This window comes from Eretmochelys imbricata, chromosome 2 (genome assembly GCF_965152235.1).
Source record: "Eretmochelys imbricata isolate rEreImb1 chromosome 2, rEreImb1.hap1, whole genome shotgun sequence".
NCBI classification, from domain to species: domain Eukaryota; kingdom Metazoa; phylum Chordata; order Testudines; family Cheloniidae; genus Eretmochelys; species Eretmochelys imbricata.
In genome coordinates this window covers 242,402,519-242,416,216 of record NC_135573.1, presented here as the reverse complement: position 1 = coordinate 242,416,216, position 13,698 = coordinate 242,402,519, and the positions used below count along the sequence as shown (strand labels likewise).

The 13,698-nt window shown below is 42.2% G+C and overlaps 1 protein-coding gene across 4 annotated transcripts in view; it reads right to left on the bottom strand.

Annotated features, from left to right (window-relative positions):
- The window catches only part of CCNY (cyclin Y), a 224,634-nt gene that overhangs the window by 26,930 nt on the left and 184,006 nt on the right, over positions 1 to 13,698 (bottom strand). For all 4 annotated transcript variants that reach the window (XM_077808317.1, XM_077808318.1, XM_077808319.1 and 1 more), the window contains one exon: positions 4,952 to 5,118. In XM_077808317.1, the coding sequence (XP_077664443.1) occupies positions 4,952 to 5,118 (167 nt within the window). The remainder of the gene's footprint in view (positions 1 to 4,951; positions 5,119 to 13,698) is intronic.

The following is a 13,698-nucleotide window of genomic DNA, read 5'->3' as shown; positions in this document are numbered from 1 at the left end:
CAGTATGGTCTATGGTGTCAGGACAGGCAGGAAGCCTGCCTTAGCATCCCCGCTACACCGCTGACCAGGAGCCACCTGAGGTAAGCCCATGTCACAACCCATGCCCCTATCCCTTGCCCCAGCCTTGAGCCCCCCCAAACCCAGAGGCCCTTCCTGCACCCTAGAGCCCTGACCCCTCCCACACACCAACCACCTGCCCTAACCCTGAGCCCCCCCAAACCCGGAGCCCCCTCCTGTACCCCAAACGCCTTATCCCCAGCTCCACCCCAGAGCCCTAGCCCCCTCCCACAGCCCAATCCCCTGCCCCAACCCTGAGCCCCCCAAACCCCTTATCCCCAGTCCCACCCCAGAGCCTGCACCCCCAGCCCAGAACCATGCCCCCCTCCTGCACCCCAAGCCCCAGCCCCAGCCCCAGCCCAGAGCCCCCTCTAACCCTGAACCCCTCATTCCCAGCCCCACCTCGCAGCCCTCACCCCTGCACCCCAACCCTCTGCCCCAGCCCTGAGCCCCTCCCACCCCCCAAACCCCTCATCTCCAACTCTGTTGGGTCATGGGCATCAACAATTTTTTTCAACTGAATTGCCAGAAAAAAAAAGTTTGAAAACCACTGGTTGTCTGAAAGACACTTTCACCCTATACCCTATCACAATTGTTAATGTTTCGAGTAACAGCTGTGTTGTGTTTGTGTGTGTTAATTTCAATATTTAAAGCCCTTGGCTGCCCAGCGTTAGGCACAGTAGAAATTCATAATACAATCCCAATTACTTGAAAAGCCTTTGGATGAATTAGCTATATACATAATCATGGAAGCTGGTTTAGCAAGCTTTGAATTCTGTGCTTAGGTGTTTGGTATTCCCCTGAACTAAGAGCTCAAAGCCTGCAGAGCCAGCTCACCCAGGATCATCGAATAGGGAGCCAGCAGGCTTCCCTGAGACTGCTGGCTTTGGAGCTCCATTCATGAGGACTACAAGAAGTTTGCAAGAACAGACCAAAGATGCTCTGCAGTACTGAGTTACACAGGAGTTCCAGGGCCTAAGGACAAAGTCCCCTGGGGAGCTCAGTCCTGCCCAGCCAATAAGCTCTGCAGGAGCAGAGCTTTGGCTAGTCCTCAGAAGACAGATAGGATTTAAGGATAATCAAGAAGGTTGGTAACATTTTTAGATCGGTGAAGTTTGACTTTAACAGCACCATCATGCATTCCATCCACCTTTTCTTTCTCTTGACACCAGAACATTATGTCCTTTCCAGTGCAGCTTCAAATTCTTCCTCTTCAAATGCACCTTTGACAAACTCAAAGTGATGCTAAAACTGACAATCTCCATCACCTTATGTATGACCAGTCTCAGGTAAATGGTCTGAAATATCATGGAACACGGTCAGCCTTCATTACAGCCACTCAAAACTCTTAGGTTTCAGAGTAGCAGCCGTGTTAGTCTGTATTCGCAAAATGAAAAGGAGTTTTTGTGGCACCTTAGAGACTAACTAATTTATTTGAGCATAAGCTTTCATGAGCTACAGCTCACTTCATCTGATGCATTCAGTGGAAAATTCAGTGAGGAGATTTATATACACACAGAACATGAAAAAATGGGTGTTATCATACACACTAAGGAGAGTGATCACTTAAGATGATCACTTAACTCTTAGCCTTTCCAATCTATGCAGGAAAAACACAGCAACTTCAAAACCATTTTTTTAAAAGTGAGATATGCTCATCAGAGGCTAAGTTGCAGAAGGAGTGAAAAGAGGTCTTTACTGCAATTCTCAGAACCCAAATGTCAGGAGCACGGGAACAAGACCATGCAGAGAAAGAGTAGCTTCGCAAAATCCATCATGAAAAAACTCAAAATAGCCAAGAAAGCACTGCAAAAATGTACAACATGGAACAATTCTACAGAGGCGGGGTGGATCACGTGACCTAGCACTGGTAGGTCTTTCCCATCTATACTTTGTATTCTCAAATCTTATCGTGTCTGATTTTGTTGGACTAGAAGTGGCATCAATCTTTTACTGATTATTTTTAATGGTAAAAGTTGAATTAAAAAAAATACCCAAAGCGGCATCTGCCATATTTCCCACATCAGTGCCATGTGGGTATGTGTTTGCCTCCTGGATGTGCATATGACTTACCAGAACAATCAGGTTTTATTTATTTATTTTTGGCCCACGACAGTAAGCCCTCATTAGAAATGGCCAGTTAATACTGATTTAGACTAAACTTTCTTAATATTCCAGCAATGATAGGTCACATTTTATAAACCTCTTCCCAGCCAGAGGGACCCCAACATGCTTAATATAAAGTACTCAGCTGAATCCTAGCATCTATCCTTTCATTTATAGATAATTTTGAGACCAGTCATAAGCCTGACAAGCCGTCAGAACTAACTGGAAACTAAACTGGGGCTGCTTGAGCAATAATCTTGGACCTTTACTGCTTTGAGGCTGTAATCTGAGATTTAAAAAAATATGCTGTCTGTATAAACATTTGTTCTCCTTTCCCCTTCTCTCGCCCCCAGCCCCCAATGAAAAGCTTAGACACGCCAACTATACAAAGTCTCTTTAATGGTTATGCGTCAACATGATTTAGAGCATAGACCAGACACTCATGTTACAATAATTCTCAAACGTAAAGTTAACATTCAAATGTATAAAAGCTACTATAAAAATGTCAAACAGTATATCTAATTGGGATTTTGCTTGGTTTACCAACAGTTAATTAGAAAAATTCCCATTGGGTTTTACATTTTTGGTAAGATTCTGAATGCTGCACCAAAATGATCAATGGAAGAAAAAATTACATTTTTCTAAAGTGTTCTTTTTTGTGCTTTTTGGAGAATATTAATCATATTAATATTATTCCAGAAAAGCACAATTACCACAAAACATTACAGTAAAAATAGCCATAGTTTATGAGTTATATAATTATCAAGAACATGTAAGGAAGCAAAATTCAGGTATTAGCTTTTTGCCTCAACAGTCATCATAAATCAGTTTTTCCTTCTCTCTCTCTCTCTTTTTAATTATTTAATAGCTAGGGATCAAAAACTTCTTAAAAAAACATATTCAAACTGAAAATTATTTAAAAACAGAAGCAATCTACATCAGCATGTCCTGAGGAAAGGCAGCTGAAAGCACTGAATAGAGCTCTCCCCGTCCCTGGCTGTAGAGAGGGCACACAAATAAGCGTATATGAATATGTCTGATTCCCAGCAGATAGCCTCTTGCTACTGCCTACAGTTAATGGATTAGGGCCAGACTGCTAAAGGTGTAGGTGCCTAAAGATGAAGATAGGTGCCCAGTGGGATTTTCAAAAGTGCCTAGAGGCCCTGGGTTCAACTTCTGCTGACAACCAAGCAACACATTTAATTTACTGATTTTAGATTTATAAAACTCTCATTATGTTACTCTGAGCATGTATTAATTCATAGGATATAAACAATTAAACCAACAAAACATCAGCTAAAGTTCTCAATCCTATTTAAACAATCTCAGTAAACACCCCCCCTCTTTCTCTAAAGAAGCTAATCCTCTACAACCCGGCCCCTCAGGGAAAAATATATGATACGAACAGCGCCCACAGCTTTTACATCCATTCCCGAATGGAAAACCATTTTACACAAATACCCACACAGATAGTTTCATGTACAGGAGCAAACTGTAGTTTGTCCTGTGCAGGTGCACTGGTGAGCATTGGGGATGGTGCAGAGAGCACATTACCTCCTCTAGCATACCTGCGTAGGATGCAGCAGCCATGCTGAAGCAGTTGCTCTAAATACCAGAGAATTGGTTAGTATTGCCTGTGGTACAGAACACGTGGCCTGGTTCTCACACAAACCTGAAGACTAATACTGGGGGAATACACACTGCGCTTTTAAAGAACTGCTGTTTTCTGAGTGCATTGGCCTCTTGGAGGCATTCTACCCGATTAGCACTATGCTGGCATAATGACTCCAGCCTCTACCGCTCCACTGCTATTCTCACATATACCCCAGGGCACCTCTGGTTGAACATGGTGCATGTCATGTAGGGATGCTGGAAAGCATAATATAGTTACATGTTCCACAGAGGTCTACAAAAAAGTGTTTACAATACCTAACCTGCCAAAATTTCACCCCCAACAATCTACTGGGAAATATAGTGCTTACAATTCTACTTTCTTGGCTGGCCCCTCTCTTACTGCTGGACTATACCTTTTAAAAAGATTTAGTGTTATCTTTAACTGGTATTTATCCTCCTAGACAAAAAACTATAGCATCACAGTATGATGCAGAAAGAGGTTGGGGGAAAGTGGGAAAATTTCCCATTCCAAATTGTGTTTATGATTTTTAACACTCTGCAAGCTAACTTGGGAAGACAAGGAACAAACCCACTAAAGCCAGTATTTCTGAACAGCAACGGCTGTATCGGTTGTGGGCCAGAGGCAACTAATGGACTTTGATGTAATGCAGAAAACATCATCCTGTATAACAAATCCAAAAATTGTGGACCACTGTCCACAAGCAGAATCAATAGTGGCAGTGAATATTATTTAAAAAGACACAGGTAAAGAACTGCAGGCTTATTATTCCTCTTTTTATTCAACAACAGTTTTTAAGCATCCAGGGGGCCCATTATTTGCCACTCTTGCACAAACACACATCCCAATAGTAATGTATATTTTAAAAACAGTGCTGTAACAATTCTGTTTTACTAGAACAATAAATTGCAAAAAAATTGCAGTAGACACCATTTCAAAAATGCTACAATCCCACAGAGCAATCAGCAACAGGCATAGTTGTATTTACAGTCCCAACAAATTCATCAGAATCTGTTAACATTCCATGTCTCTAGATATAGTCTGGAGTGCACTAACTTTACATAATAAAGTCTGTTAGGGAGTATAAGAAACACCAAACACATACACACAAAATTTTCGGCATCCATAGACTGAGATAAAACATATGGAACTCACATGTCCTCAACTGTGATATCTTTCAGGATCTGGCAGTAATCCACATTCCACACTGCCTGGTCGTCCCAAACTTTGGATGCCAGTAGAATTGCACCCAGTACAATTCGCTTCCAGTTTGCTGGACAAATATCTATCTCTGCGTAAGTTAACAGTCTTTCAAGATATACCTGGGAAGACATGTTATAACCAAAACTTAGTATATTCTTCTACTTAATAGAAATATTAGGGAAAAAATGTATTCTAAACAATCCGTTCCACCTATTTTAACTCAATGATCTGATCCCGTCAAGTCTGTTTTGGAAAGGAAAGAAGGATTTAATCCATTCATACAAAACTAAATTAAAGGTTGGATCTGGTCAATCTATGTTTTGGTTATGACTTCTTTCCTTTCTGATCTTAATCTTAACATAAGAAAACAAGCAGAGTTTGCAATTGTCTTTAATGAATCCACTCATATTAATCAGCATTTGAATGTCTTGACATAACAGTGAAAAAAACAAGGGCAGGCTAACAATGCTGTGCACGGACAATTATACAACAACTTAAACTATGGGTGTAATCCTGGAGAATCAATCATCAAGCAATATACACTTATAAAAACAGTTACATGTGATGAAAATTACACAGAACACCTCTGTTACATTGGTCTGCACTTAAGAAGCTTATTTGCACCTTGAGAATGGTGGGATCCTAATTGTCCTACTTATATCATACTGTTTTAAATGGACTATGAATCTATATATGCCTACAGTGTCCCACACATTATAACTATGCCACTGTCACCAAAGAGAAACATCAGATACAGTCTCAGTGAAAGGATTTCATACATTTCTTCTGTTGATCAGAGATTATTTCCAAACATTCTAATAAAGACTTTGGTTATTTTTTTTTTACATTATATCCTTAAACACAAAAAAATGAAAAGCAATAAACATGCTACACAAAACAATAAGGATTTGTAGGGCATCATGGGTAAAGTTAATGTCTTCAGAAAATAAGATACTCTAGAGATTTAAGTGATACCAAGAACAGCAAGCACCTAGAAAAGTGAAGCTGGATCTCACAAGATCCTTAAATCAGCATGTGGTGAAGGAGCTGGTTGGGCTATTTAATCTTTAGCTATAATTTGCTGAGTTTGAAACCTACTCCGTTGTGTGTAAGTTTTGTGCACATCTAATTCCTAAGTGCATGAGTACAAGTTTCGGTTTAAATGGAAGACACAATATTTATTATAATACTTCACGCCACATTAACTCACTAAATATTACCCTACCATTTGGGGACTGACTACCATGCACCCTGTGTGTCTGGGTAGTATTATTTCCATTCAGGTCACACTAAAGGTTTGGTCAATGGACATTACTTCAAACTGCACATAAAGCTAATACAGTGAAGCCGGAGAATTTTGACTTTTCCACTTCGTTCACTGACTTTTTGGTTAGGGATTCATTTTGAAAAGATTGAACACCTAGCCCACAGACACATGACTGGTTTTCTAACTGCCTGCTAACACCCAATTGCAAGGAAATGGGAATTCATGGAAATATCGTTGTTTTCAAATAAGCACAAAGACTGGTATTACTTCTGTAACTGCACAGACATGAAATAGGGAGAGCACCTGACCCTTATTGTGGTGAAACTTTTAATCATCTCAGATTACTGTATTTACAATTTGACATAAAAGAAATAACAATCAAAATTCAATAGTTTGTTGCTGTTTTGAAAGACAGAAAGAAGCAACTACATTTCAGCATAACATGAGGTCCTGTGATCTCAGACCTGACTAATTCATGAATTTGTATGTCTTTACCGAATCTTTTAAAAACAACACAATTATAAATAAAAATTTGTTTTTGGAGCTCTGCTCATGTAAGCACTCCCAGTGCTATATAAAAATAAATACTATAATTAAATCACATTTTAAGAGAACAACAAACAGCCACTGAAAATTATACAAAAAAGGTGGCAAATCCAACACTAGGGAAGAGATGTGTCCAGAAAGGTAAAAGTGAAGAAAGAGGACTGATCTGGATGTTGAAGAAGAATAATTTCAACACTCCAGGGCCCACCAATATGACTATCAACCTGCTAAAAGCAACCTCCAGTGATGGGATCTCTGAAAAGAAGGTGGTGAAAAATGTTTCACATGTAGCCAGAGCCCAAACTACTCAATAGTGCCAATTTAAACTCAATCTGCCACTTAGTGAACTGCCAGCGTAAAGAGCATTACACAATTACAGTTGTTCATAATGCAGACTGTGAATCTGCTTACTGGTTCGAACAAGCCACCACCAACAGGAATGTCCTGTTGTGAGCTGAGTTAAACAGGAGACTGAATTTCAGGAAAATGCAAAGTAATGCATTAGGAGAAAAATAATCCAAAAACACGGACAGATATTCAGTGGGAGGGAGAAACTTATGGAAACTGTAATGCCAAAGGGGCCTAGAGCCAAACTCAGCTGTGTTGTAAAATGGGGCAACTCCACTGAAGTCACTAGAGTTACACTTGCTCTAAGTCAGCCCTGAATTTGATCCCCACTGTGATGGTGAACAACATATTAGATTTGAACTGGCAAAGAGATAGCAGGAAATTCAACTAATACCATTTTGAGCTTCCTATAGAGAGTCATATCGTATCACATCTAACAGGGAGGTAACAGTCCCTGTCTATACAGTTCTAGTTTAATCACAACCACAATATTGTATTCAGTTCTGGGCAGAAGCAGAAAAGTATTGACAAACTGGAGGGAGTTGAGAGAAGAGCAAGGAAAATGACAGAGCTGTAAGTAGGCATTTTAGCGTCTTGGGCAAGCAAGCATATTTTACTTCCCTACCATTAGTTTTTAGATGATCTGAGTTAGGATATTACAGAGTAATGATAATGCATTTTGTAGTAAGATGAGGCCCTGAAACATAAACCCTTGGTATCAGAGGCCCGGTCTGATGCCTGAACTAAAGTAATGGTCAAGACTTCGCTAACAAAGCAAAGTTAAGCTATGAGCCAGAGGCAGGCCCTGCTCACAAAAGGTGGCATGAAGGCGGCTGCTAACTGGACATATACACATACCTAAAGGGTATCAAGTACTAATAGGATAAACCTGTGCCAGGATGGCACCAGAACATTCCGGCACGAATACATTCCACAGAAATAATGAGGAACAGGCTGACCCATCCTAAAAGACAGGGTCAAAAAGATAGTATGATGGATAGACTTGTTGGTTCGAACCAACATGTACCAGGAGAGAGGCAGCACCCCAACAGGCAGAGGGGTTGTACCTCAATACATCAGAAATGATGTGTAACTTGTTTGTACCTGTGTATAAGAATGCATCCCTGAGTAGATGTCTTTGTCCGGCCTAGGGAGCAGTGGAGAGTCCTGCCACTGACTGAGCTGGGTCCATTGTCAAGGGGGCACATATTCGTAGTATGTCCTGTGGAGTCTGCGGGAAACTATTACTGTGCTTCATTTGACAATAAACCTGGCAGGGTGTCTTCACACCTTATCAGAGTCTGTGGTCATTGGGGGTTCTCTCGGGGTCTGCTGTGTAGCGATCTGTGCAGAGCCGGGGCAGCACACAGAGGGAACACACGCACGCAGCCGACCGTTATCAATATTGGACAGAGCAGAGCACCACACTTGCACTGTAAGGTGGGTACAAAGCTGGCTAGATTGTCGGGCTCAACGGGTAGTGATCAATGGCTCCATGTCTAGTTGGCAGCCGGTGTCAAGTGGAGTGCCCCAGGGGTCGGTCCTGGGGCCAGTTTTGTTCAATATCTTCATAAATGATCTGGAGGATGGTGTGGATTGCACTCTCAGCAAATTTGCGGACGATACTAAACTGGGAGGAGTGGTAGATACGCTGGAGGGGAGGGATAGGATACAGAAGGACCTAGACAAATTGGAGGATTGGGCCAAAAGAAATCTGATGAGGTTCAATAAGGATAAGTGCAGGGTCCTGCACTTAGGACGGAAGAATCCAATGCACCGCTACAGACTAGGGACCGAATGGCTAGGCAGCAGTTCTGCGGAAAAGGACCTGGGGTGACAGTGGACGAGAAGCTGGATATGAGTCAGCAGTGTGCCCTTGTTGCCAAGAAGGCCAATGGCATTTTGGGATGTATAAGTAGGGGCATAGCGAGCAGATCGAGGGACGTGATCGTCCCCCTCTATTCGACATTGGTGAGGCCTCATCTGGAGTACTGTGTCCAGTTTTGGGCCCCACACTACAAGAAGGATGTGGATAAATTGGAGAGAGTCCAGCGAAGGGCAACAAAAATGATTAGGGGTCTAGAACACATGACTTATGAGGAGAGGCTGAGGGAGCTGGGATTGTTTAGCCTGCAGAAGAGAAGAATGAGGGGGGATTTGATAGCTGCTTTCAACTACCTGAAAGGGGGTTCCAAAGAGGATGGCTCTAGACTGTTCTCAATGGTAGCAGATGACAGAACGAGGAGTAATGGTCTCAAGTTGCAGTGGGGGAGGTTTAGATTGGATATTAGGAAAAACTTTTTCACTAAGAGGGTGGTGAAACACTGGAATGCGTTGCCTAGGGAGGTGGTGGAATCTCCTTCCTTGGAAGTTTTTAAGGTCAGGCTTGACAAAGCCCTGGCTGGGATGATTTAACTGGGAATTGGTCCTGCTTCGAGCAGGGGGTTGGACTAGATGACCTTCAGGGGTCCCTTCCAACCCTGATATTCTATGATTCTATGATTCTATGACATCTGACGACATTTATTTTTGCATATTGGTACAGTACATAGACAATAAAAGCTACTGTACAATTCTTTTAGGTGCCACATTAATTGTCACACAATCCTTTAACATTCCTTTAGTATCCTCCTACATAACCTTTAAATAAACTCATTGATAGGTACTGAAAAAAACACGGACTGAAAATAATTGTGACAAATATGGATACTGCAATGACTTAATGGCATGAAACATATTCAGAAAGACACATAATTGTATTTGTTTATAAAAAGGCGATACTGGTTTCCACCACCTCACAGCGAGATTCTGGCTAGAATAAACAGCCACCTCTCTCGATGACACGTAGGAGAATAAAAGGGACTCAAGAGTAAACAAGGAACGAATTTACCTCAGAGGTAGATTATCTAGCAACTGAATTACCAACAAAGCATCTGACTCTCTGTAAGCAGAGGCCACCCTTTCTCTGGCCTTTATAGAAGGGGTGGGAACATTGTAATATTTCTGTTTTTTACCTTTTGGATTGTGATTTTATTTTTCTAAGAAGAGTTTGCTCTTGGTACAATATTTATGGTTGGCTTATAACTGATTGTTTGCCTATCGTTTGCTTCTTGGTACAATATTTATGGTTCGCTTATAACTGATTGTTTGCTTATCAGTACAATATTTATGGTTGGCTTATAACTGATCATTTCTCCTCCTAAAAACCTGCCAAGCAAATTGTGATTATGCCTCTTTAAAGGTGAAGGACTATAGCAGAATGGCTTGTTTATAGAAGGCCAGTTGCGAAGTATCATTCAGTTGGGGAAGCTATGTTGTGACAGCTGATCAGAGGCATGACGCATCCTGCATCTTGACAGGGAGTTAGACTAGATGACCTTTGCAGTCCCTTCTAACCCTGTGGTTCTATGACATTTGACTTCTGGCCAGGCAAGGCCCCTCTCACCTAAGTGTGGAGACAGAAGAAAGTATATGGCTGTGGTGATTGTGAAATCAGAGTATGCTGTGCTTCAGTGAGAGAAATGCCAGTGCCAGGGTTATAGTGGCTAGATGGACATATTACCCAGGTGATGGCCCTGGTGTCGTAAAGACGGGTGTCACGAATAGACTGGCTGTGTCACAGCCTAGAATGCTAAAAGTACAGGATACAGTGGACATGCTTCTTCGCCAGTGCATATCTCACCGGCAGCCCCAATCCAGATCTGTGCTTAATGTGGATTTCCCTACTGTACACTTCACCTGTTCTGTAAATGTCCTGTATTTTTTATCTGTTGGGGCATAACTGAAAATTGTCCCTTGCCCAGAATTAGAGGCATTTTAAAAGAAAAGCCAAGTGGTATTCAGCATCCTGGGCCAGTCTGCCCTGAAGGTGTCAGTTCCCTGATGTGTGAGCGCACCTTGCTGGCAAGCGAATGGAGCATTATTACAATGGATCAGAGGGAGGCTCCTTATTCTGTTCTCTGTAATAACCACTAAATCAAGCTGGGGCCGCAACAAGTAAGGATAGGTCGCAGTAATGGGAAAACACAGCTAAAGGAGGGAGCAGGGTGTTTTATCTACTCTGAGTGTTCACTAAAAACTTAAGGTATGTTTTACCTGTGCAGTGTTTACTTTACTTTCTATTGTTGCTTCCCCTAACTGTATATCATAAGCAGCCCAGGACATCTTCATTTTTCTTTTCTGAACACTTCCTCCTAAGCATGGAAGCTCCTCTGCCCACACCCTATTTTTGCAAACAGGGCAGGTGGATCATCCCATCACAGTAATTGTTACCTCCTCTGCCACCATCTGACAGCACCTCAGCCCTGGCCTGAACACTGGCTCTTACCTCCCTCCCCGAATTTTGCTCATCAGCCTCGCTCCTGCCTCTGCCTCCAGCTGTTTGATCCCTGGCCTGCAGTCAGTTTCCACCCTCTGCTCAGACCCTGCCCATCCCCCTCAATTTGCCCCCTTTAACCTTTTCAATCCTTAGCAAGAGCAGCAGCTTCAGCTAAGTAGGAGCCAAGCAGCACTCAACATCCTGACCACCTGCTGCCCTGACAGGGTCCTAGTCCTGGAAATCCTGCTCCCGCCGGGGTCACTGGGCCCGCGAACCTGCCAGAAGCGGGGGGAGGGCCGGAAAATGATCAGAGAGAGGGGAGGAAATATTAGGAAATATTCAAAGAGCTAAATATGTATAGCTTGGCTCAGAGAAGATTAAGGACATGATATACAGATATTTGAAGAGTGTAAATACCAAGAAGAAAGAAGAATTATTTAGGATACAGGGAATATAGACTAGAAATAACAAGCTAATATAAATAAGAGCACATTTAGGTTGGAGGGGTAATTCTCCTTGGGGAAGGAAGCATGGCCAGCACCCTTTCCAGGGGCCTGCAGCTTTAGAATCAAGTTAGGACTCCAGAGAACACTATTTTATTCTTATACTACCCTCATCTCCATAGTATTTAAGCACCATCTAGTAGCCCATTAAGCAATCTGTCCTGTTTGGCTGGTTTTCTCTCTTATCCTGTCTCTAAGGGGAGAACTGCGTGTGCAGCTTAGTGCTCTGTTTCGGTGGGGTTTTGGTTTTTTTCAGTGTACAAGCTATTATGCACTTACGTTAGAGAAGGCAGATCTGAGAAGTGTGTCTGGCACTTGGAAGGTCTGTAATGGTCCTTCGCTTCTGCGGGAGTTCCTTCCACAGACTCAGACCAGTTCCCAAGAAATCTCTGTCTCCTGCACAGATGAGCTTTACCCTTATGATAGAGAGTTAAATTGTGCCAGAGGAACGGAGTTGGTGGCTACCCTCTTCATCCCAGTGCTTCAGGCCATCTCTTAGGTATGCTGGACCCAGACCATGAAGCGCCTTGAAAATAAGGATCAAGACTTTGAACTTGACTCAATATTGTACAGGAAGCCAGTGTAGAAATTAGCGAATGGGTCTGCTGTTCCCTTGGTAGCCTGTGTTGCTGAGGAGACACAATGCAATGTTCTGGCTAGTGGAAGTTCCTGGTGAGAGATGCTAAATCAGCACCAACTTTTGGAGCTATTCCAGCTGGCTCTGGGCCCATTTACAGAGCAAGGCTTTTGGGTGATTATCACCATTGTAGCCCTAATTTTAAGCAGATTCACTGGCAGCGTGGGACCAAAACTTGGCTTCTGCTGGCACAAGCCAAGAAATGGCTCTAGGGTCAAGAAAAACAAATGCTGGGTATTTACTTGTGCAACTCCCACTGGTATTCACATCATCTGTGCAACTACGTCTCTGCACATTTAGCACTCGGGTAAACGCAGATCTGCTCACTAATTTCAATCCAATTTTTGTATCAAATAGACCTAAGATTTATTGTGCTTTTCTAATGTCTTTGCTAAGCTCATTATGTTCTAATTCTCCTTCTTCCTTAACTTACAAAAGTAACAGACCCTCTGTATTTTCCTGTCTTTAGGATCAGTTGCTAAATTAAAGGGGACTAAATCTGAATTTAAAAAGTTCATCTTAGGGAAGTATGTTATAAAATGTACTCATCTGAACATTGGAGGAAATAAATCTGTACCTGAAAGAATCAGGAGAAGCAATCTGTCATCTTTACTGAAGACTCATCTCCACGTGACTATCTCAGTAGATTTTTCTGTTACAGAACCATAAGTAATACAATATAATTACCATGTATGGTGTTCAGAAGCCAGGAGTTAAATGCCATGAATTACTTTCACCCACTTAAGAGAGTTTGATCCATCTTTAGAAATAGTCCTACTGCCTTAACAGATTGCAGACATTCTGGAATAGCACTTTATTTCCATGTAATTGATCCCTAGGGACTTGTCTTTCTGACACTAGGTTTATGCAGATGGAAGTCCACAATGCTTCCCTAGCTAAACATTCACAGAGCTGGATTCTAAAAACTAAAAGCACTTGCTTACCCCAGTTCACTTTCCCATTCCTCTCAGTATTTTCAGAGCCTCCAAACCCCATCTTTACCCAATTATAATCACAACTAGTGTGGCCACAAGACTCCAACAAGCATGATTATGGAGTCTACAGTTTGGCTCTCAGGTT